Source organism: Doryrhamphus excisus, linkage group LG16, assembly GCF_037039965.1.
Source record: "Doryrhamphus excisus strain RoL-2023G ecotype Guam linkage group LG16, RoL_Dexc_Guam_v1.1, whole genome shotgun sequence".
Taxonomy (NCBI): domain Eukaryota; kingdom Metazoa; phylum Chordata; class Actinopteri; order Syngnathiformes; family Syngnathidae; genus Doryrhamphus; species Doryrhamphus excisus.
In genome coordinates, this window is record NC_136372.1 from 3,588,712 (window position 1) to 3,613,021 (window position 24,310).

The 24,310-nt window shown below is 40.6% G+C and overlaps 2 protein-coding genes across 8 annotated transcripts in view; one reads left to right on the forward strand and one right to left on the reverse strand.

Annotated features, from left to right (window-relative positions):
- The window catches only part of mrtfbb (myocardin related transcription factor Bb), a 61,255-nt gene extending 38,282 nt beyond the window's left edge, over positions 1-22,973 (reverse strand). For 2 of the 7 annotated variants that reach the window (XM_078797380.1, XM_078797377.1), the window contains exons 1-5: positions 20,995-22,968; positions 20,860-20,904; positions 15,313-15,450; positions 15,014-15,134; positions 6,986-7,047 (exon numbers count right to left, since the gene is read on the reverse strand). The gene's annotated coding sequence lies outside the window, so the exon portion shown is untranslated. Of the gene's footprint in view, positions 1-6,985; positions 7,048-15,013; positions 15,135-15,312; positions 15,451-15,645; positions 15,663-20,859; positions 20,905-20,994 lie in introns of those variants that run through there. The other 5 variants (XM_078797381.1, XM_078797379.1, XM_078797383.1 and 2 more) reach the window with 5 other exon arrangements.
- On the forward strand, positions 7,956-16,206 carry shisa9b (shisa family member 9b). Its single transcript, XM_058048936.2, has 4 exons — positions 7,956-8,506; positions 9,424-9,530; positions 14,144-14,284; positions 15,821-16,206. Exons 1-4 carry the CDS (start codon positions 8,001-8,003, stop codon positions 16,204-16,206), a joined length of 1,140 nt encoding a protein of 379 aa, XP_057904919.2. The 5' UTR covers positions 7,956-8,000.
- Positions 22,974-24,310: the final 1,337 nt, after the last annotated feature.

Consider the following 24,310-nt stretch of genomic DNA (forward strand, 5'->3'; position numbering starts at 1 on the left):
TTAAAAATTAAAAATTAAAAATTAAAAATTAAAAATTAAAAATTAAAAATTAAAAATTAAAAATTAAAAATTAAAAATTAAATTTGAGGAAAACAAAAAAAATCACACATTCTCCAATTAAAGTCTCTATTCAGTTAAATGTGTTTCATTGTGTTAAAAAAAATTTAAATACATTTAATCAAAATTAAAAAAAAATTAAAAATAAATAAAAAAAAAAAAAAACTAAACTATATTAGGAAAGCAGGAAGTGTACAAATGTAACAGTTACTGATTATAAAAGTACCAGATGGAGGGGTAGGATTTAATAAGCTTTGCTTCTTCCTACTCCTTTTGGACATGTGGAACTGTGAACTGATTATGTGATGCATTCAATTGTAATCTGATGCATGTTCAAATGAAATAAAACCATTACCATTACCAATATAACACAATTAAGGTTAACTTCAGACAAGTTTCCACCAAACAACGCAGTTTCTTGCATGCTCATTGTACAGCAAGCTTCAACATATAACATAGTCACTAATGCTGACCACTTTTTGGCAACTTTTTCCCCATTTAAAACCGTACTAGAAAAAATATGGTGAATGCCTGTGCTTCAATAGTGTCGAAAAAGGCTGAACAATGACAGACAAACTAACCCCAAACAACCCGCGATAGATTATGTAAATGGCGCATTAAAAGTAGCTTGTATAACTCTCCAACAGGTGCCCCAGAAAGCTTTTATAATTAGGATAATAGACCATGAGGCAGCAATCAACTGTGACATTTAGAAGTGTCAGCGTGGAAAACACATAACTGTAATGTAGTTGAATATGTACTTCTTTTGTTGTTCATTTGTTCCTAACAAATACAATTCATCCGACTGTTTGGGCTCCTGTCGAGACAGAATTTAATCGTGTTCCATTGGTCTCATGGCGGCCTCACAACTAGGAGACCCGAGTTCAATTCCATCCATGTTCTCCCCGTGCATGCATGGGTTTTAATTAGGGACTCCAAATTGTCCATAGGTATGAATGTGAGTGGGAATGGTTGTTTGTCTATATGTGCCCTGTGATTGGCTGGCGACCAAGTACAGGGTGTACCCCGCCTCTCGCCTGAAGACAGCTGGGATAGGCTCCAACACCCCCGCGACCCTCGTGAGGATAAGCGGTAGAAAACTAGAATTAATATTTAATCATTATTAGAGCCCTCTAGACATGAAATAACACCCCTATATTGACTTTTAAACTCTTATTACCCAAATTTGTAAATAAAAGGAAATAAAGCATTTTAGGGGCTGCACCGTGTAGGAGTGGTTAGCACACAGGATTCACAGCTAGGAGACCCGAGTTCAATTCCACACTCAACCACCTCTCTGTGGAGTTTGCATGTTCTCCCCGTGCATGCGTGGGTTTTCTCCGGGTACTCCGTTTTCCTCCCACATTCCAAAAACATGCTAGGTTAATTAGCGACTCCAAATTGTCCATAGGTATGAATGTGAGTGTGAATGGTTGTTTGTCCCTGGAGAAAACCCACGCATGCACGGGGAGAACATGCAAACTCCACACAGAGATGGCCGAGGGCGGAATTGAACTCGGGTCTCCAATTTGTGAAGCCTGAGTGTTAACCCCTTGTACACCATGCAGCCCCTGAAAGGTTTTATTTCCTTTTATTTACAAATTTGGGTAATAAGAGTTTAAAAGTCAATATAGGGGTGTTATTTCATGTCTAGAGGGCTCTAATAATGCTTAAATATTCATTCATTTTCTACCGCTTATACACATGAAGGTCGCGGGCGATGCTGGAGCCTATCCTAGCTGTCTTCGGGCGAGAGGCGGGGTACACGCTGGACTGGTGGCTAGCCAATCACAGGGCACATATAGACAAACAACCATTCACACTCACATTCATACCTATGGACAATTTGGAGTTGCTAATTAACCTAGCATGTTTTTGGAATGTGGGAGGAAATCGGAGTACCCGGAGAAAACCCACGCATGCACGGGGAGAACATGCAAACTCCACACAGAGATAGCCGAGAGTGGAATTGAACTCGGGTCTCCGAAATGTGAGGCCTGCGTGCTAACCGCTCCGTTGCCATGCAGCCTGAGAAGAAGCACATAAAAGCAAAAAAAAAATCATTAAAAATACCACTTCCACATGGAATGAGAGGAGAAATTTTTTTCGTTTTTTTTTTTTTACACCCTGGACTGATGGCCAGCCAATCACAGGGCACATATAGACAAACAACCATTCACACTCACATTCATACCTATGGACAATTTGGAGTCGCTAATTAACCTAGCATTTTTTTGGAATGTGGGAGGAAACCGGAATACCCAGAGAAAACCAACGCATGCACGAGGAGAACATGCAAACTCCACACACAGAGATAGCCGAGAGTGGAATTGAACTCGGGTCTCCGAAATGTGAGGCCTGCGTGCTAACCGCTCCGTTTCCATGCAGCCTGAGAAGAAGCACATAAAAGCAAAAAAAAAATCATTAAAAATACCACTTCCACATGGAATGAGAGGAGAAATTTTTTTCGTTTTTTTTTTTTTTTTTTACACCCTGGACTGATGGCCAGCCAATCACAGGGCACATATAGACAAACAACCATTCACACTCACATTCATACCTATGGACAATTTGGAGTCGCTAATTAACCTAGCATGTTTTTGGAATGTGGGAGGAAACCGGAGTAAACCCACGCATGCATGCATGCATGCTTAAAGTCAAGGTACGCACCAAACCGTCATGATGTATGCCGTTATGCCGCTACCAAAAAAAACAAGGTACAATAATGTAGTTTTTCTATGCTATTCGGGAGTAAAGGAGTCTAAGAATGCTACCTAATGCGACCTTATTCTCTAAATTACCTATTTGAAGTCCTCCTTCCTGTCAACCTCTTCTCTGTGCTGATGTTAAAAGCGTCCGCTTTCAAAGAAGAACAGATAAATATAGAGCCCAAATGAGCAGAATTAGATTAGACCTGCTTTGAAGACCAGCAGACGGAGAAGCAATTTAAGTGAACGCACGCTCACAAAGGCGTTATGAATATTCCGCTCGTGTCACCATGAATGCGGCGGCTGCATCAAAGTCTTTGAGCGTATGTCACACACGAGTGAGACCGAGGTTGGACGCTCATTTTAATCGCGTGATGTCGAACACTACTATGGACGATATTGTCCATTAACGACATGTTGGTTATTATTTATTTAGAATGTTTATTTTAAATAAATATTTACACTTTCGGCGGTCAAGTTGTTAGCGCGGAGGCCACACATCTAAGAGACCCGAGTTCGATTCCACCCTCGGTCATCTCTGTGTGCATGCGTGGGTTTTCTTCCAAAAACATGCTAGGTTAATTAGCGACTCCAAATTGTCCATAGGTATGAATGTGAGTGTGAATGGTTGTTTGTCTATATGTGCCCTGTGATTGGCTGGCCACCAGTCCAGGGTGTACCACCGCCTCTCCCCACAAAGACAGCTGGGACCCCCGGCCACCCTTGTGAAGATAAGCAGTAGAAAATGAATGAATATTTAAGCATTATTAGAGCCCTCTAGACATGAAATAACACCCCTATATTGACTTTTAAACTCTTATTACCCAAATTTGTAAATAAAAGGAAATAAAACCTTTTAGGGGCTGCATGGTGTACGAGGGGTTAACACTCAGGCTTCACAAATTGGAGACCCGAGTTCAATTCCACCCTCGGCCATCTCTGTGTGGAGTTTGCACGTTCTCCCCGTGCATGCATGGGTTTTCTCCGGGTACTCCGGTTTCCTCCCACATTCCAAAAACATGCTAGGTTAATTAGCGACTCCAAATTGTCCACAGGTATGAATGTGAGTGTGAATGGTTGTTTGTCCAAATGTGCCCTGTGATTGGCTGGCCACCAGTCCAGGGTGTCGAGTGTGGAATTGAACTTATTACCCAAATTTGTAAATAAAAGAAAATAAAAGGGGCTGCACGGTGTCGAGTGGTTAGCACACAGGACTCACAGCTAGGAGACCCGAGTTCAATTCGGGTACTCCATTTTCCTACCACATTCCAAAAAACATGCTAGGTTAATTAGCGACTTCAAATTGTCCATAGGTATGAATGTGAGTGTGAATGGTTGTTTGTCTATATGTGCCCTGTGATTGGCTGGCCACCAGTACAGCCGGAAGACAGCTGTGATAGGCTCCAGCAACCCCTCGCGACTTTTATGAAGATAAGCGGTAAAAAAATGAATGAATGTTACAATTTCATCAAAAATGACTTGACTTGTTTCGACTTGACTTTTTTTTTTCTCTTTTCAGTAAAAAATATTTCAAAATAACTGTAATTATAATGCAATGACACCATCAAACTGTTATATTTTTGCCCAAGGTTATTATATATATTGTCAGAGTCATAATTTTTAGACTCATAATAGACCATAATCCAACTGATTTATGAAAAAGGAGCAATAATCAAACCATGGAGGTCTTCCCATAGATAATGTCATATCAATGTAATACAAAAACTGAATAAAAGCCCAATTTTTACCGACCGAATTGACCAAATTTGCGGCTATTGTGCAAAATAAGCATTTTGCTTTGGATTTCTTGTAGCAAATTTCCCACATTACACTTTAACTAGGCAGGTCTCTGATGATTCGTTAGGGGGAATTGAAACCTCCAACCTCCCTCACACACACACAGCAATCACAGGCAACTTTGGACGGAAGATGCCAAGCATTGTGTATAGGATTTCAGCTAATTTGACGAGGAAAGTCGAGAAAAGCTGTCTTGCCTCAAAAGTCCCCACTGCTGCAACCCTCATTACCGACTACTAAAAACATCCCCATAGAGATAATTGGGGCATAAACACAACCTAGACGGACTGCTCATCAGAGTCGTAAATTGGGCTTTTTTTTTTTTTTTTTGCGAAAGGTGAACAACGTTTGTCATCGGCGTAATGAAGCATTCCCGGCGCGAGTGGCACTGACTCACAGGGTGTCAATAACACCTCCAATAACCATACAAGCGAGCTGGTTAAAGGCTATGACGCCTGTTGTTTTGCAACCCGGACCGGACCTCCTTAAGAGAAGCATGCACTTGAAAACAAACCCGAAAGTTTCCTCCTTGAGGGACTGGCGAGGCGAACTATTTATAGGAGCCGTACAAGATGAAACAAGCCAAAACTCCCCTGGTGGCCAATTGTAAATAAAAGTAGCCTCCCACTGCTAAGATGATTCAACATCAAACCCAAAAGAGTGAGATCTCTCAAGCGGCAGATGGCAAAGCATCCTTTCGCTAATCACAAGTTTGGACAAAAAAAGTATAGTCTAAAAATAAATTGCTGACTAGCTTTTTTTTTTTTTTTTCGTTACACATGCGTGAGTGTCAAGGTCTGGTTCTTCCAGAAGATCACACAAGAACAGCTAAGGGATGTGACATCTTGCCTGTTCATATGAAGAGGAACTTTTAAGGGTAATAAAAATTGTGTCACAAAGCAGCTTGTTTAGTGGCAAAAATATTCCGCCTAACAACAACAACAACAACAGTCCAGTGGAACTTCAGTTTTCATTGTTATCCCTTTCCGAAAGGCTTAACCCTTAGATGCATAAGTGGGTCAAAAATGACCCGGTCAGGTTGTTTTCTTGAAATATCTTCATAATTAATTTTTTTTTATCATTTCATATTCCAAGTATTCCTCAAAAAACAGGTTTTTGATATCATGCCATTCACATTTTTAACTTACCTTTTATACACTTTAAGAAATTTTTGTTTTTGTGTTACTACCCCAACCTTCCATAAGTGGGTCAAAAATGACCCGGTCAGGTTGTTTTCTTGAAATATCTTCGTCATTAAATTTTTTTATAATTTCATATTCCAGGTATTCCTCAAAAAACATGTTTTTGATATCATGCCATTCACATTTTTAACTTTTATACATTTTAAGAAATTTTTGTTTTTGTGTTACTACCCCAATTTTCCATAAGTGGGTCAAAAATGACCCGGTCAGGTTATTTTCTTGAAATATCTTTGTAATGAAATTTTTTTAATCATTTCAGATTCTAGGTATTCCTCAAAAAACATGTTTTTGATATCATGCCATTCACATTTTTAACTTTTATACATTTTAAGAATTTTTTGTTTTTATGTTACTACCCCAATTTTCCATAAGTGGGTCAAAAATGACCCGGTCAGGTTGTTTTCTTGAAATATCTTTGTAATGAAATTTTTGTAATCATTTCAGATTCTAGGTATTCCTCAAAAAACATGTTTTTGATATCATGCCATTCACATTTTTAACTTTTATACATTTTAAGAAATTTTTGTTTTTGTGTTACTACCCCAATTTTCCATAAGTGGGTCAAAAATGACCCGGTCAGGTTGTTTTCTTGAAATATCTTTGTAATGATTTTTTTTTCATCATTTCATATTCCAGGTATTCCTCAAAAAACATGTTTTTGATATCATGCCATTCACATTTTTAACTTCTTTAAATAATTTTTTGTTTTTGTGTTACTGCCCCAACCTTCAATAAGTGGGTCAAAAATGACCTGTATGCATTTTCTATGGAATCCAATAGGAACCTTTGATTCTTATCAACTTATCAACTCCTAAATATAATACTTAATATCATACAAGTGATTATTCCTAACCAAAATGGCAAAATTGGCATAAAAACACATTGATTCTAGTATTCTAGTAACTTATGGAAGAGTGTAGGGTCCAGTCACTCATGCATCTAAGGGTTAACAAAAACGTACAAAAACTGATAACATTTTTTCCACAAGAAATGATGTTAATCCAATTAATCAATTCCATGCCATTAACACCTCACGAGGGAGGCATCAGGACTGTAAAATTCACCAGTACATGATTACACACTTTCCAGACCTGCTTTGTTATGTCTCCAATAAACTGTTCCCCCTGCAACATGTGTTAACTCGGAACCTTTAATTACAATTCCATTGTAAAAGTCGTACTTTGCTACCACTTCTTTCTGGAATTTAATAGTGTTTCTCACCTTGTTAGTCTGAATTCCGGCTCTTGCAACTTTCTTTGGCCTCAGGATTTGCTATATTGCAGCTGTAAGAAAAAACACACAAGAGAACATTCAGAAATACACACTGCACATGAATTGAGCACAGAGATTATTAGAGGAAAAAAGGAGACAAAAACACACAAGAGAACATTCAGAAATACACACTGCACATGAATTGAGCACAGAGATTATTAGAGGAAAAAAGGAGACAGAAACTGAGTGTTCATCGTTTTCTGTGTGTGTTCTGTGAACAAATAAATCACACACACACATATAATAAAGATGATACGCAAGTAAACAAACTAGTTTGTTACGCTGTATGATAACCAAGACAGTGTATGAAAACCAAAACATACTAGAATTGGCAATAATTTTCACCAACAAAATGTCTGTAGTAGTAACATCCATCCATTATCCGGGTCACACCTTCCCATTTAATAGCGATGGAGAGTGTCTCCAAACTTTTCACTGGTCCGGTATTCAGATTTTTCCTTGGCGTTCAATAAGAGCTGTACCAAAAAAAAAAAATGGCCGCCTTTAACTCATCACAAATAGTCATGCATTTCTTGTATTTTTGTGTATATATATATATATATGTGTATAGTTGTCTTTGTAGCTGATGCAAGTACACGTACACACATGCACACACACGCACACAAACAGACAGTTTTACTCCCCCCCCATCCCATTGGTTCTCCCCTCCTCTCCATCCTCCCTCACCCAACTTTCCATTATTTGCTACCTCTCGCTGCTGGAGAGAAGCAGCCTGGAGGAGGCTGACAACCTCCAGCATCACCGGGGTGGGCTGCAAGGTGGCAGCCGGAACCGATTTACATTGAGAGAAGTACGGGTGCGCACCGGTGGTTGGTTGCAAGGGAAGTTGTGCGCACTTTTACGCGCGGCCCTGCGGTCGTCTCCAGGGAAGATGTAAGCTCGTCCACGCGTGGTGGTAAACAAAAGAAAAAAAAGAAAAAAAAACAAAACAAAGTGAGCTAAAATGCGCGGCACTGAGCTGCTGCTCGCTTACTTCTTCATCAAAGTCACAGCGGAAGGCGAACCACCGGAGCATACGGCGGAGGATCTGCTGCTGCTAACCGGATACAATGACTCGGCGGAAGCCACGACGATCGGCGTGACTGAAACCCCGCACACGGAGGACAAGTGCCGCGGTTACTACGACGTCATGGGCCAGTGGGACCCGCCGTTCGTGTGCCGGACTGGCAACTACCTGTACTGCTGCGGCACCTGTGGGTTCCGCTTCTGTTGCGCGTTCAGAAGCTCGCGCCTGGACCAGACCACTTGTAAGAACTACGACACGCCGCCGTGGATGATGACGGGCAGGCCGCCTTCTAAAGTGGACGTGGCGACGGACTCGGCTAAGGACAAGACCAATCTCATCGTGTACGTCATTTGCGGGCTGGTGGCCATCATGGCTCTGATTGGCATCTTCACCAAGCTGGGGCTGGAGAAGACGCAGCGTCCGAACAGAGACAACATGTCCAGGTAGGCACGTGGATGCCTTGTCACGTGACTTTGTTTACAATTACTGCTTCATGTCATATGTACAATAATATACAGTAGGAAGGGTAATTACTGTTTTTTTTGGTAACTTTTATAACATTAAAAAAGCCCTTCGGCGGCACGGCGATCGAGTGGTTACCCTCACATCTAGGAGACCAGGGTTCAATTCCACCCTCGGCCATCTCTGTGTGGAGTTTGCATGTTCTCCCCGTGCATGCGTGGGTTTTCTCCGGGTACTCCGGTTTCCTCCCACATTCCAAAAACATGCTAGGTTAATTAGCGACTCCAAATTGTCCATAGGTATGAATGTGAGTGTGAATGGTTGTTTGTCTATATGTGCCCTGTGATTGGCTGGCCACCAGTCCAGGGTGTAAAAAAAAAAAAAAAAAAATCTCCTCTCATTCCATGTGGAAGTGGTATTTTTAATGATTTTTTTTTGCTTTTATGTGCTCTTTCTCAGGCTGTATGGCGGATGAGTGGTTAGCACGCAGGCCTCACAGTTTGGAGACCTGAGTTCAATTCCACTCTCGGCCATCTCTGTGTGGAGTTTGCATGTTCTCCCCGTGCATGCGTGGGTTTTCTCCGGGTACTCCGGTTTCCTCCCACATTCCAAAAACATGCTAGGTTAATTAGCGACTCCAAATTGTCCATAGGTCTGAATGTGAGTGTGAATGGTTGTTTGTCTATATGTGCCCTGTGATTGGCTGGCCACCAGTCCAGAGTGTAAAAAAAAAGAAAAAAAATTCTCCTCTCATTCCATGTGGAAGTGGTATTTTTAATGATTTTTTTTTTTTTTTTTGCTTTTATGTGCTTCTTCTCAGGCTGCATGGCGGCCGAGTGGTTAGCACGCATACTTTATAGAGTCAAATTAAAGTCTGAAATTACACTTGTCTTTTTAGGGCTTTGGCACATGTGATCCGACATCCCGCTTCGGATCATACAGATGAGATGAGCCTGGGCCTCCATTATGAGAACATACAAACCAGAGTGGCCATCAACAGCCTAAGTAAGTGTCATTCTTATTCTCAGAAAAAACAGAAGACAGTGGTCTTGGATCAAAGCAGTCAAGTTCTTACCAAAAAGCAGTATTTGGTATACTTCGAAATAAACTTTAAGACAGCGTACTATGTGTATTTCGGTGCGACTATGTTTACTACACATGCCATTCATAGAGTCGATTGAGCATTCTAATATCTAAGACTGGCAACCACTTGCCAAATAACTAAAGTGATAAAGGGGGATGGTTCAGGTTAATTGAGTCGACAACAGCACGGGGGTGGGGGGGGGGTATTGCCGTTCCCATGACGACAGTCTTGGACGGGTTCTGAGTGGTGATGGTGATCATTTTGTCTGGAGGATTAGTCTCCTTAAATAAATAAATAAATAAATAAATGTATATCTATAAATCTATATGTGCTCTGTGATTGGGTGGCCACCAGTTCAGGGTGTAAAAAAAAAAAAAATTCTCCTCTCATTCCATGTGGAAGTGGTATTTTTATTGTTATTTTTTTTGCTTTTATGTGCTTCTTCTCAGGCTGCATGACGTACGAGTGGTTAGCACGCAGGCCTCACAGTTCGGTGACCTGAGTTCAATTCCACTCTCGGCTATCTCTGTGTGGAGTTTGCATGTTCTCCCCATTCATTCTCCCCATTCAAAGTGATAAAGGGGAATGGTTCAGGTTAATTGAGTCGACAACAGCACAGGGGGGGATATTGCCGTTCCCATGACGACAGTCTTGGACGGGTTCTGAGTGTTGATGGTGATCATTTTGTCTGGAGGATTAGTCTCCTTAGCAGCAGTTCCAAAAGTCTCTCAGCTTTATTGGGTTGTTATTATTATTATTATTATTTTGTGACTGGTAATGTGCCAAAAGGGGGCAACTGGGAAGTTTGGCTTCTTTACACTCCAGGCACTCATAACACAGAGAGAAAAGAAGTTTGATGTCACGGCCAACTATCTGTGGGTTGCTGGTTCTTCTAAAGCGAGATTAAAATGTCTTTCAACGATATTATCTGTGCCATCAGCTGGGAAAAAGACATTCTGAAGCGACAGTTTTAGGAATACCTACAATGACAATGGAATGGAGTTGAGAAAAAAAAGGCAATTTGTCTGTATTTTTATATAAACGGACAATGCAAGATTATGAATGTCAAAGATCATGGCACCTGGGTTTGAACCGGGGTCAGTCGACTGTCAGCTCGATGTCCTGCATGACTCTTAAGGCGCCAGAAATTGAAGTTTACCGATGTACTCTCACATAGCTGCACCAACTGGCAACCATTACAAGGACACACTATACTGATTCTGCGGTCGAGGGATCAGTTCTAAAGCGACTTAAACAATATCAAAGGAAAATTCCTCCGCAAAACAATTGTAAAAATTTATCGGGAAGCTGTACCGTTTGTTAATTAGCAGATAACTTTCTTGCGGACGGCTTCATTGGATCCACAACAGTGAAAAGAAATAGCTATATCTTCAGTAAAAATTGACAGCGCGCTTCCTTGTTCATGGGCATTTTGAAGAAATCGTTTGTCGCAGAATATTCGAGCATCACTGACCAAATATTTTACAAGATTAGACGACGAGGGAGCATACCGTACCCAATCAAGGGCGGTAGGACTACTTTTTTTGGAGATTCGAACACAAATAAACTGAAATTAAAAATGAAGCGCGGTGTTTGTGTTTATATGTGTGTTATTTGGAATACTACATTCTTGAATGGACGGACGGACAGGAGTGTACCACTTTGCACTTTGGGGCGTGGGGGAAATTCAAATGTTGTGTCCTCACTAAAATTGAAAGGGTACTTCCTTAGTACTCACTCAGTACTCACCAATTTATGAGGAAACTGGTGTAGTTTTTTAGCGGCTATCAAAACCTTTTGCCTCGATGTTTTCACACTTATTCACCGAACGTCATGCTTTGTTATCCAATTTCTTGATAACGATATAAAATAATTTTTATCGTAAAGGTTATGAAGTAATGCAGTACTTTCTTTCACATATATTTGCTTAAAACGCTGACTCAAAATTAGTCCTATTTTATGATAATTTGCATATCTATTGTATTATTCAAATCAAATTTGGCAGCCTGTTCTGCCGTTTTTTTTTTTTTCGAACACGGAAAAATACTCCTGTCAAATTTTTTTTATGAGTCCCACAGAGGTGGTCTCGTGTCGTAGCGCTAAGTGGCGACAAGCATGTCTTTAACCTTACGAGGCGTCAACGGCGCCCTACTTTCGTACATTAAAAGCTGTGACTGACAGCGCCACCAGCCCCGAACAGCCGCTTGGTCTAAAGACAAACAAGTACACGTTCATGCTCGGCATTCTGGGAGTAGAATAAATGTGATTGTGCGTGTTCTATTTGTAGTTTAGCGCTTGTACCTGTTGTTGCAGAGATGTACCGGGGGAGGGAAAAATCAGGTCTCTAAACTTGAGTAGGCATCCTCGGCTCGGTCGGGTCGATAATGTATCGATCCCGGATAAGGAAACCCTGACCGTTAAGTAATTCAATCAGACTCCAGGCCAATGTACCCTTTTACTCATTTGTACGGAGATAACAAATTAGAAGTAAACTAAAAAGCCTTGGTAGCAGCAGCAGCATAACACTGAAAATGACTTTGGCCCACTTTGCACTAAATTGTATGAAACAAAAGCAGGTCAACAACTTTTGACAAGATAACACAAATGGATGCAGTTATGGTTGTAAAGATTTCTTTGTCATTATAATCTCACAAGCGAATGGCCCTAAAGTGGGGAAAAAAAAAACATTTGCATGTAATAATCTCTTAATGTTATCAATAAAAATATAGTTTTGTTGGCGATGATTCCAAATTGTTGGCGTCTATGAATCCTCTGCATCTTCAGAAGAGACAGCTTCCGCATGAACTAGCACAAAAATATAATAAAGTTTCTTGCTGACCAGTGGGGAATAAGAGCCTAATTAACCTCATTCTGTATTAATGATCTGTTTTTCGGAGGAGTTCTAGACCGCAGGAGGTGCGGACTGAAGTTTGTCAACCACTAACAACGGCAATGACGATGAGGTCTTATGCAAAAGTTATACATAGTTGATTGATTAAGCCTGTGATAATAATAATAATAATAATAATAATAATAATAATACCATATGGAACATTCCCAAACTCATCTCCTCCAATCTAAAAGACGTTCCAAACATCTGTGACAGGCGATGGGAAAGGGGAGGAGGGGGGTCGTGGGGGGGGGGGGGCAGTCGACTTGCTGCACAGCCATTAATTAAGCAGATGTCTTCTGTAGGATTAGACCTCTCCTTCAAAAGAGTGGCCATGATCTTCCAGCTGGGTCCGCAGAGAGGCTTTACATACAGCACAAGGAGGTGACATCATCCTATGTTCACCATCGAGAGTCTCTCCCCCCCCCCCCCTAAAAAAAAACCCACACAGCATCAAAAGACTAACTATGCTTTTTCTTTGGCTTTTGATCATTTCGCTGCACTAACGAGAGGCGGTCGCGGGGGCGAGAGGCGGGGCACACCAGCCAATCACAGGGCACATATAGACAAACAACCATTCACACTCACATTCATACCTATGGACAATTTGGAGTCGCTAATTAACCTAGCATGTTTTTGGAATGTGGGAGGAAACCGGAGTACCCGCAGAAAACCCACGGGGAGAACATGCAAACTCCACACAAAGATGGCCGAGAGTGGAATTGAACCCTGGTCTCCTAGCTGTGAGGTTTGTGCGCTAACCACTTATCCACTATGCAGCCCTTGTCCTTTTTTAAATTTAAAAAATAATTTGGAGTGCAACAGGACTGCACGGAGGTCTAGTGGTTAGCGCGCAGACTCCTCGTGCATGCGTGGGTTTTCTCCGGGTACTCCAGGTTTCCTCCCACATTCCAAAAACATGCTAGGTTAATTAGCGACTCCAAATTGTCCATAGGTATGAATGTGAGTGTGAATGGTTGTTTGTCTATATGTGCCCTATGATTGGCTGGCCACCAGTCCAGGGTGTAAAAAAAACAACAACAAAAAAATTCTCCTCTCATTCCATGTGGAAGTGGTATTTTTAATGATTTTTTTTTTTGCTTTTATGTGCTTCTTCTCAGGCTGCATGGCGAACGAGTGGTTAGCACACAGGCCTCACAGTTCGGAGACCCGAGTTCAATTCCACCCTCGGCCATCTATGTGTGGAGTTTGCATGTTCTCCCCGTGCATGCGTGGGTTTTCTCCGGGTACTCCGGGTTTCCTCCCACATTCCAAAAACATGCTAGGTTAATTAGCAACTCCAAATTGTCCATAGGTATGAATGTGAGTGTGAATGGTTGTTTGTCTATATGTGCCCTGTGATTGGCTGGCCACCGGTCCAGGGTGTACCCTGCCTCTAGTGTGAAGTCAGCTGGGATAGGCTCCAGCACCCCCTGCGACCCTCGTGAGGATAAGCGGTAGAAAATGAATGAATAAATGAGAGTGCAACAGAACCATTGTTGTTAGTCAGTCATAGCTAGACCAGAGTCAGAGAGAATTGAATTCGGTCTTTGAATTTCCAAATTGCACTACCTAGCACAATCGCTAATGATGTTCCCTAAGATATTGTAAACATTAAAAACATCTTTGTTTCTACTCTTTCAGATAGTCCGCAGATGAACAACACGACGCCGGCATCGCCTCTGATAACTGAACCGTACGCGGTCCTGGAACAAATCAGCAGCCCTTATGAGCCGCAGACATCCATCAAGGACCTCAACAAGTACGCCACGCTTAAAGCTGTCGGTAAGACATAAAAGTTGATTTGACCACAGCAACAAAAAGACCAACCCTTTTTCCCTGGTTCTCCGTTTACTTCACAGCAGGAGCTTCTCAAAATATCTGTAGAAGTCCCTCCCAGTTAATCAATAGCCCATCAATGTTCAGAGGGAGAGGAAGTGAAATGTATTTATAGGACCTCCTTTGTCGCTCGTCTCAAGTGATAATTTTGGAACTCGGACCGCCAAGATGCAATTTCCTCGACAAGTGAGACAGTGAGATGCGGACCCTTTAAAGTGGACAGAAATAGAAGCGCTAAAAAAAGGATGACTTAAAAACATGTCGGAAACTATATGTCAGTATCGATAAATATCATAAAACACAACGGTAAGTCTTTCATGTAGCGTCCTAAAACGGTCCTTGTAATGTTTTGATGTGGTTACATCGACGGTTACAGTTCAAGCTCGTCTCTCGTTACACGAGCAGCCCGGAGCACCACGGAAAAAGCGCCATCAACGAAACCGATCATTAGGGAAAAGTAGAGCAAGTTTTAGCTAATGAGGATTTGGGACCAATGGAAACACAAATGATGTGAGTTGTGGTGTGGTGATGCAACACAAAGCACATACAGTGGTACCTCAAAAAAAAAAAAAAATTGTGTACAATATACTGCAATTTCCATACCATTGAACGCACCAGAATATAAACCGCAGACAGTAAAAAATGGGTAACAAAGCTAATTTAACAGTAACTTACCACTTCTTCATCACACACCTTGTCAGCCTCTCTGATTCTTTTTTCTTGTCGCTCCCAGTGTCACTTTCGTTTTGAGGTAAATCAGCCCTTGAGCTTGTGCTGTCCTCTTCATCGTCGAAACCTGTGGGTGATAACGGATTTTTTGACACCGCCCCATGCTGTCAGGATCCAATGGCAGACTTGAGCAAACGTTGCTAAAGCTAAAGCTGTTTTGTATAATGAGGGCACCAGAATATAAACCGCAGACAGTAAATTTTAAGGAAACAATGGGTAACAAAGCTAATTTAAAAGTAACCTACCACTTCTTCATCACACATCTTGTCAGCCTCTCTGACTCTTTATTGTTGTCGCTCCCAGTGTCACTTTCGTTTTGATGTAAATCAGCCCTGAGCTTGTGCTGTCCTCTTCATCGTGCAGTAGTCCAGCCTTTTGGAAACCTGTGGGTGATAACAGATTTTTGACACCGCCCCGTGCTGTCAGGATCCAATGGCAGACTTGAGCAAACGTTGCTAGAGCTAAAGCTGTTTTGTATAATGAGGGCACCAGAATATAAACCGCAGACAGTAAATTTAAAGGAAGAAATGGGTAACAAAGCTAATTTAACAGTTAGCTACCACTTCTTCATCACACACCTTGTCAGCCTCTCTGAGCTAAAGCTGTTTTATATAATGAGGATAGAAGTAGAAGTTGTGAAGTACATGAGATGTTGCAAGATTAGAAGGTGACCGCATTTGAATAAGACGCCGAGTTCGAATCTCCAGCTACACTCAGGACACTAATAATGACTTCCATTTCTCTACTTCTTAGCAGAAAAAGCCAACGACAGCTTCTACACCAACCGCCGGCAAGTGATGGAGATGGCAGCCAAAGGGAGCCTCCCGATGGAACCTATGGACACAGAACCGGAACCGTGCAATCCCTACAGTCCTCTTAGACAGGTGTCTACCAAGCAGAGCGGACGTAAACACAAGAACCCTAAGAGCCACAGCTCCCAGTCGCTGTCTTACACGTGCGCCGCTTTAGCCAGCCCTGCGGCCATGTTGAGGCCGTGGGACAGCAACGACGCGCTGGGACTAAGGCACGGCTACGGTCCTAAGAAACTCTGCGTGGTGGAGAAGGAGCTTCATAACAGTCGTTACCTGCCTCCACAGCCCTACTTCGTGACCAATAGCAAAACGGAGGTGACGGTATGAGGGGGGGGGAGGCGCTTGCGGTGTGACTGCGTGCATTGGTGTCAAATACCACGATGGAGTGTCATGGATCATGGATCACCGTTCCTGCAGAACGGGAATTAAAATGTCCTTAATCATATGCGTATAAGCCAACGACAATACCAAAACACAAATTGATAGCCAAATCATATACACACCAATCACTATTTATTTATTTATCATAAAAAAAACACAAATATCACTCAAAGAGCACAGACTTCAACCTACGCCAAACAATTAGGGCGGAATTGATTAACTGATGGTATGAATTCTGTTGATTGAGCGAAATTGTTGATTAATCGATTGACGTTGATGTTGATTAGGGCGGCACGGTGGTCTAGTGGTTAGCGCCTCTGTGTGGAGTTTGCATGTTCTCCCCGTGCATCCGGGTACTCCGGTTTCCTCCCACATTCCAAAAACATGCTAGGTTAATTGGCGACTCCAAAATTGTCCATAGGTATGAATGTGAGTGTGAATGGTTGTTTGTCTATATGTGCCCTGTGATTGGCTGGTGTGCCCCGCCTCTCGCCCAAAGACAGCTGGGATAGGCTCCAGCACTCCCCGCGACCCTCGTGAGGAAAAGCGGGTAGAAAATGAATGAATGAATGATGTTGATTAATCAAGACGGAAAAATATCCTTAATATGGCATTGAAACAGGAGTTCAGAACATTCAGATTAATCGATAAACTGGTTAATTTTCTCCATAAATGATCGACGATCATCTCTAATCGGTATTAACGTTCAAACTTCCTGCAATGCCGGAATAATTGGTTCATTCTACTGTTTTGGCAATGCAAAGTCATGTTAGCATGTTTTTTCCTTGTAAATATTTACAGTATTTATTCTTTTACATGGGGAAAATATTTATCCTATTACAGAGGATGTAAGAGAGACTAAAAACGTCATCGCCGAATTTTGTGTACTTCGATAACCTTAATCATAAGGGCAGAAAAATGACACCGACTGTTATGTTGATGCTGTCACAACCTTACAAAATATTGTGCTTTTACTGTTCAAATAGTAAACAATTCACAATCTAAGTCTGTTCCCTTTGTACAAGTATTGCCTCGTCACTACTATTGAATGGTGTAAATAGGAATCGTTTATTTTTATTGGATAAAAATATTGTCACAGGTCAAGGTCGGAATATTTGACCATATGCATTATAGAGTACCTGATTTGTGCTGTGCAATTTGTGCAGTTGTTTTTATTTCAAAGTATTTTAAAAAATTAGTAATTTAAAGGTGTAGCTTTTTATGGTGATAAACGACTATTTGAAACCTTTTAACATGAAAAGCCTTATAATGAACCGTTCACGGAGAGTAGCTGACAAAGGACCAAATAAGCTACACTGTAAGTATATACTCACTAGAGCTGCAACTAATGATTAATCTGAAGTGTGTTGTTCCGATTAATCAAGTAATTAGTCAATGGACCGAAACAATATGAAGCAAACACAAAATTAGTAGTTTTGATCGCAACACATCACTTGGACGAAAGACCCACTGTTGTTTTGAATTCATCTCTCACGTTTCGTTATGATTCGCCCTTCTGTGACATGGCTGAGACGCCCCGCCCCCTAGCCGTGATTGGTTGAAACCAGATCAGAGTAATACACCAACAGCCTCCATTACAGGCTTATGAAGAAGAGGAACTCAGTTTCACTTTAGACACAGCTTGGACCTTGCTAGACCTTGGCTGGGGGGGGGCTGACCGTTCTCTCCAGCGCTGACATTGCAATTTAATATGAAATTATAAACCTTACTTACACATAGTATGACTATATTACGATATTATAGTATTACTATTACTATATTACTAAGTATTACTAAAGAATATGGGTGGACTTGGCTTTGCTAAAGAGGGAGGTCCTACAGTGAATACCTGAGAAGTGCAAAACAGTTACAATTACACCAGCCGGAAGGGGAATGTACCAAATCCCAGTGATATAGGAAGTGATAGCATTTGGACCAATCAGATTCAGGGAGTTGGGACATTGTTTTTCTGAAATGCAAAACACTTTAACAAAAAGCACTTCCGAGAACTCAGATTCGGTACAGTCGTTTTCCGGGTGTTTTTTTTGTGTTTTCTACTTTTCAGCCACTTTAAATACCAAAAATTGTCGATTAATTGATTGTTGCAGCTCTAATCCCAACTAATTTAATTTGTGGTGGATGTAAAAACTACCACGGTTTACTACTTCATTCACTGCACCACTTTGTTCTGTATGCTGTGTAATACAGGTTTCTGTTTGTGTGTTCCTGCAGTAAAATATAAAGTGTCCTAATATTGTTCACATTAAAATGTTTTTTAATAGCGCTTCAGACTCTCTTAAATACGTATCAGTATTTTCCACCGGCATCCCCAGCTAAAAAAGTACTTTTTATGCTACACATTCAGTTCACATTGGCAATGATATATGATATTTTCGTCAAGAATTGATGTGCTTGTGTTGAGTTCTCACTGACAGACATGCCATAAACACAAGAGTGAAAGATTAGAAGTCCTCAGGGAAGTCCCAGCACCAAGTTCAAGGGTAGACTGAGGGAAAAAGTCAACTTTGTCTGGCTGTGTTTGTGGTTATTTGTATCGGTAGATAGACAAAGACGCACCCAACTGACATGTCTGAAAATATCTAAATATATTCTGATATTGTTTGTGTTGTTGTTGTTGTTGTTTTACTGTCAGGGAGACAACACGGAGAGCAAAGTTACTACGCGACTTTAATGGAAAAATAGACGCCTTTGTGTTTTCATTTCAATGGAGGTCGTACAATTCAGAATTCAACCAACATTTTCAGGAAAAATAGGCCAAACGTTGCACCCAACGTTGCACCAATTGCCCTCAATCAAAGGGCAATTAACGAAGAACGTGTGAATATAAACTAGATGGAATGTTAGAAAGCACCTCTTCATTCAGTTACGCCGGCAGAACCAGAACTAGAACCAGAACCAGCATTTTTTTCCATGAAAGTTAAAACGCAGGATAAGTACAGAAACCATTAAAACAGGGTTCTGCTGGGGAAAAAAATGAAAAATATGGTAGTATTTATTTTAATTTTGTAATTTATTTTAAAAATTATAAAACATTTTTTTTATTAATTTTTATTATTTTATTTTTATTTATTTATTTGTTATTAATTTATTTGGATTATTATAATTATTATTACCATTATTATTATTGCAATTTAAAAATTATTACATTTTTTATTTTATTAGTTTTTATTATTTTATTTTTATATTTTTATTTATTTTTTGTTATTAATTTATTTGGATTATTATTATTATTATTGCAATCATTATTACCATGATTATGATTACTCATATGACTTATATGATTTTACTGTTCCTGCACAGTTAAAAAAAATTTTGGATGGTAACAGTTTGACCCTGGAACAGATTATTTCAAAGAAAGGGCCCCCACAGTATGTGCCCCTGCCTACAAAATAGGAACTATTAAAATATTCCAATCATCCCACAGGCATCATCCCCCTCCTTATTGACCTACACTACTTCTGTCTATATTTATTCACTCTACTACCCTCAATGTGGAACAGGAGCCCTGGGCAACAGACTCATAACACACACAAGCCTTTTCATCACCTTCCAAAAGACACACTTTTTTTTTTTTTAACCTGCTTTATTTGTGACAAACTTGACACAAATGGGTCATTTTAGGGACGGAGGGCTCGTTATGGGAATAAAATAAAGACTCTCGATTGACTAGACATTAGGTACACGTGTGTAATTCAATACCAGAGATGCATTTTATCATAATTCATCACACTCTCACATTTCTCATTATAAAGTGACATCATGCTATGTTAGCATATTCGTCGAAGACAACAAAAATGATTTAACTTGTCTCTTTTTAAAGTGGCGGACATATAAACAGGACAGGCTAGCACTATCATGTCCATGACGGAGGAGATTGTTCCCTCATGACCGCAAAACTGAGCATTTTAGCGCCTCTTTTCCTCCAAAGTGGAACAAGCAAGTGATGGAGATGATAGATTTTACTCACGTTTGGTGCTTATAAACAGGCTCGAGGGACACATTAATATTAGAACATTGCAAAAAAAATACTTTTGCATAATAGGGGACCTTGGAAGGGGAAATGTGATGGCCTAAAGAGAATCTGGCAGCGGTCAGTTTGGTGTGCACTGACAGGCTCCTGTCACAATGGTCGCAATCAATTAAGAAAGTGTGGTTGACTTGCAGCTCTCCTATCTGATGCTCTGCTCTCCTAGAAAGCAGTGAAATGATTGCGAGAGCTCAGGGTGCTATGAATAGAACCCCCACCCCCCCCCCCAGCTGAGGTCTGGAGGGTATATTTGGCTGTCAGAGAAAGCACCACAGCTCACAGCAAGGCTGGACTACAACCACCTGACCACTAACAATATTGGTTTAACAACGTGCCGGTGGATGGCGGTGTTGACTGAGCCAGTGGACCGGGAGTATTTAACTAAATTGTTCTGGGTGTCACAGAAATCTAAGGACTAATGTCATACATTCAACTTCTCTAATAAATAGTCATATATTAAAAGAAAAAGTAATCAAAAAAAAGTAAAAATCACAACAAATCATAACCGTTTTTGGCAAGGGTGAGAGGAAATATACAAAAATTTAACCAACCTTACGTCAGACGGTCGGAAAGGATGCACTGTCTCTGCCGTAAATCTGCAGAGACAACAAAAGACGCTTGTTAAATCATAGAAAAAACACATGAGAACGCTATAAGTTTTTTTTTGCTCCACCAATCTCACTCACCTGTACAGAAGCAGATTCATGCGCAGATTACTATCACTGTCCTGCTCAATGCTGAAGTAATTCCACTTCAGGTTCTTGTGTTCTTCTTGCAGACCTCCCATAATGGACAACCAGCATCATCCAATTCACAGCATCATATCCGGACAGAAAAGCAGTTTCATGAGCAGATTACTATCACTGTCCTGCTCAACGCTTAAATAATTCCACTTCAGGTTCTTATGTTCCTCTTGCAGACTTCCCATAATGGACAACAAGCATCATCCAATGAACAGCATCATCTCCAGACAGAAGAGCAGTTTCACTTGCAGATTACTATCACTGTCCTGCTCAATGCTTAAATAATTCCACTTCAGGTTATTGTGTTCTTCTTGCAGACTTCCCATAATGGACAACCAGCATCATCTCCACACAGAAGAGCAGTTTCACTGGCAGATTACTATCACTGTCCTGCTCAACGCTGAAGTACTTCCACTTCAGGTTCTTGTGTTCTTCTTGCAGACTTCCCATAATGGACAACCAGCATCATCCAATTCACAGCATCATATCCGGACAGAAGAGCAGTTTCATGAGCAGATTACTATCACTGTCCTGCTCAATGCTTAAATAATTACACTTCAGGTTATTGTGTTCTTCTTGCAGACTTCCCATAATGGACAACCAGCATCATCTCCACACAGAAGAGCAGTTTCACTGGCAGATTACTATCACTATCCTGCTCAACGCTGAAGTAATTCCACTTCAGGTTCTTGTGTTCTTCTTGTAGAATTCCCATAATGGACAACCAGCATCATCCAATTCACAGCATCATATCCGGACAGAAGAGCAGTTTCATGAGCAGATTACTATCACTGTCCTGCTCAATGCTTAAATAATTCCACTTCAGGTTATTGTGTTCTTCTTGCAGACTTCCCATAATGGACAACCAGCATCATCTCCACACAGAAGAGCAGTTTCACTGGCAGATTACTATCACTGTCCTCCTCAACGCTGAAGTAATTCCACTTCAGGTTCTTGTGTTCTTCTTGCAGACTTCCCATAATGGACAACCAGCATCATCCAATTCACAGCATCATATCCGGACAGAAGAGCAGTTTCATGAGCAGATTACTATCACTGTCCTGCTCAATGCTTAAATAATTCCACTTCAGGTTATTGTGTTCTTCTTGCAGACTTCCCATAATGGACAACCAGCATCATCTCCACACAGAAGAGCAGTTTCACTGGCAGATTACTATCACTGTCCTGCTCAACGCTGAAGTAATTCCACTTCAGGTTCTTGTGTTCTTCTTGCAGACTTCCCATAATGGACAACCAGCAATCATCCAATTCACAGCATCATATCCGGACAGAAGAGCAGTTTCATGAGCAGATTACTATCACTGTCCTGCTCAATGCTTAAATAATTCCACTTCAGGTTATTGTGTTCTTCTTGCAGACTTCCCATAATGGACAACCAGCATCATCTCCACACAGAAGAGCAGTTTCACTGGCAGATTACTATCACTGTCCTGCTCAACGCTGAAGTAATTCCACTTCAGGTTCTTGTGTTCTTCTTGTAGAATTCCCATAATGGACAACCAGCATCATCCAATTCACAGCATCATATCCGGACAGAAGAGCAGTTTCATGAGCAGATTACTATCACTGTCCTGCTCAATGCTTAAATAATTCCACTTCAGGTTATTGTGTTCTTCTTGCAGACTTCCCATAATGGACAACCAGCATCATCTCCACACAGAAGAGCAGTTTCACTGGCAGATTACTATCACTGTCCTCCTCAACGCTGAAGTAATTCCACTTCAGGTTCTTGTGTTCTTCTTGCAGACTTCCCATAATGGACAACCAGCATCATCCAATTCACAGCATCATATCCGGACAGAAGAGCAGTTTCATGAGCAGATTACTATCACTGTCCTGCTCAACGCTCAAGTCATTCCACTTCAGCTTCTTATGTTCTTCTTGTAGAATTCCCATAATGGACAACCAGCAATCATCCAATGCACAGCATCATCTCCAGACATAAGAGAGTTTCATGAGCAGATTACTATCACTGTCCTGCTTAACACTTAAATAATTCCACTTCAGGTTCTTATGTTCTTCTTCTCATAATGGACAACCAGCATCATCTCCAGACAGAAAAGCAGTTTCACGGGCGGATTACTATCACTGTCCTGCTCAACACTTAAATAATTCCACTTCTTATGTTCTTCTTTGAGGTTTTGAGGCTTTAAACATGGTGGTTTGTTGCTTTTCTTCACTAGAATAACAATCCTTCAGTCCCTCTACAGTATTAATCCCTGAGGTTAGAAAGCCAAAAGGTTTGTACCAATTCAGCAGGTATAATTCTCTCAAGTCCAAATGTATCCAGGATATTTTTGGAACTGTACATACAGTAATGCCAAGTGGAGATGTTGCACGGTTTCAAAGGTGAATTAGCTCAGACTAGGAGCTGGTACAAATACTTGGAGAGTGGCCTAAACTCATAAACAAAGAACAAAGTACAGTTTTGAACTAGAATACAACAACAATTCAGTTGGTAATGTGACATTTATATTAATAACTTGACAATTTTCAAGTAGTAAACTCCACAAACTTAGTGGACATGTTGGGGGAAAAAACGCAACATTTCCAGTGATTTGATAGGATTAACCCAAAGACATTTAACAGCTACTTAAAGACTTATTTCATGAATTTACCTGACATCGTAGGGCGCAGTGTTTCTTTCACTTGCCGTATTATTGGGGACGTCTATCTTTCTGCTGAGTTCTATTATGAAAGATGGCGGTTGTGAAATGTCACTTCAAAACAGTTGGCTACAGAAAAGTTACAAAAAAACTTTGTGGAAACATTGTCCTCAAGAGCATCATCGGTTCACGGCTGTTTAAAACGAGCCAGATACCAAACAAAAAGAGTCAACAAAAGGTTAGCTATTATGATCAAAGATTGGGACATTTGGGACTATATTGTAAAAAGGGAGTATGAACTGTAATTATGGTAATGGTAATGGTTTTATTTCATTTGAACATGCATCAGATTACAATTGAATGCATCACATAATCAGTTCACAGTTCCACATGTCCGAAAGGAGTAGGAAGAAGCAAAGCTTATTAAATCCTACCCCAACATCTGGTACTTTTACAATCAGTAACTGTTACATTTGTTCACTTCCTGCTTTTCCTAATATAATTTTTAAAAACTTTTTAAAATTTATTTTATTAATTTAATTTTAAAAATATTTTTATTTAATTTTATTTAATTTTATTTAATTTTATTTAATTTTATTTAATTTTATTTTTTTTGTCACATAGTTCTTCCC

Excerpts from the sequence above, each read along its gene's own strand:
- shisa9b (XM_058048936.2), top strand. The coding sequence starts at position 8,001 with ATGCGCGGCACTGAGCTGCTGCTCGCTTACTTCTTCATCAAAGTCACA. Across the intron at positions 8,507-9,423 it reads AACAGAGACAACATGTCCAG|GGCTTTGGCACATGTGATCC; the intron begins GTAGGCACGTGG and ends TTGTCTTTTTAG. Across the intron at positions 14,285-15,820 it reads CGCCACGCTTAAAGCTGTCG|CAGAAAAAGCCAACGACAGC; the intron begins GTAAGACATAAA and ends TCTACTTCTTAG.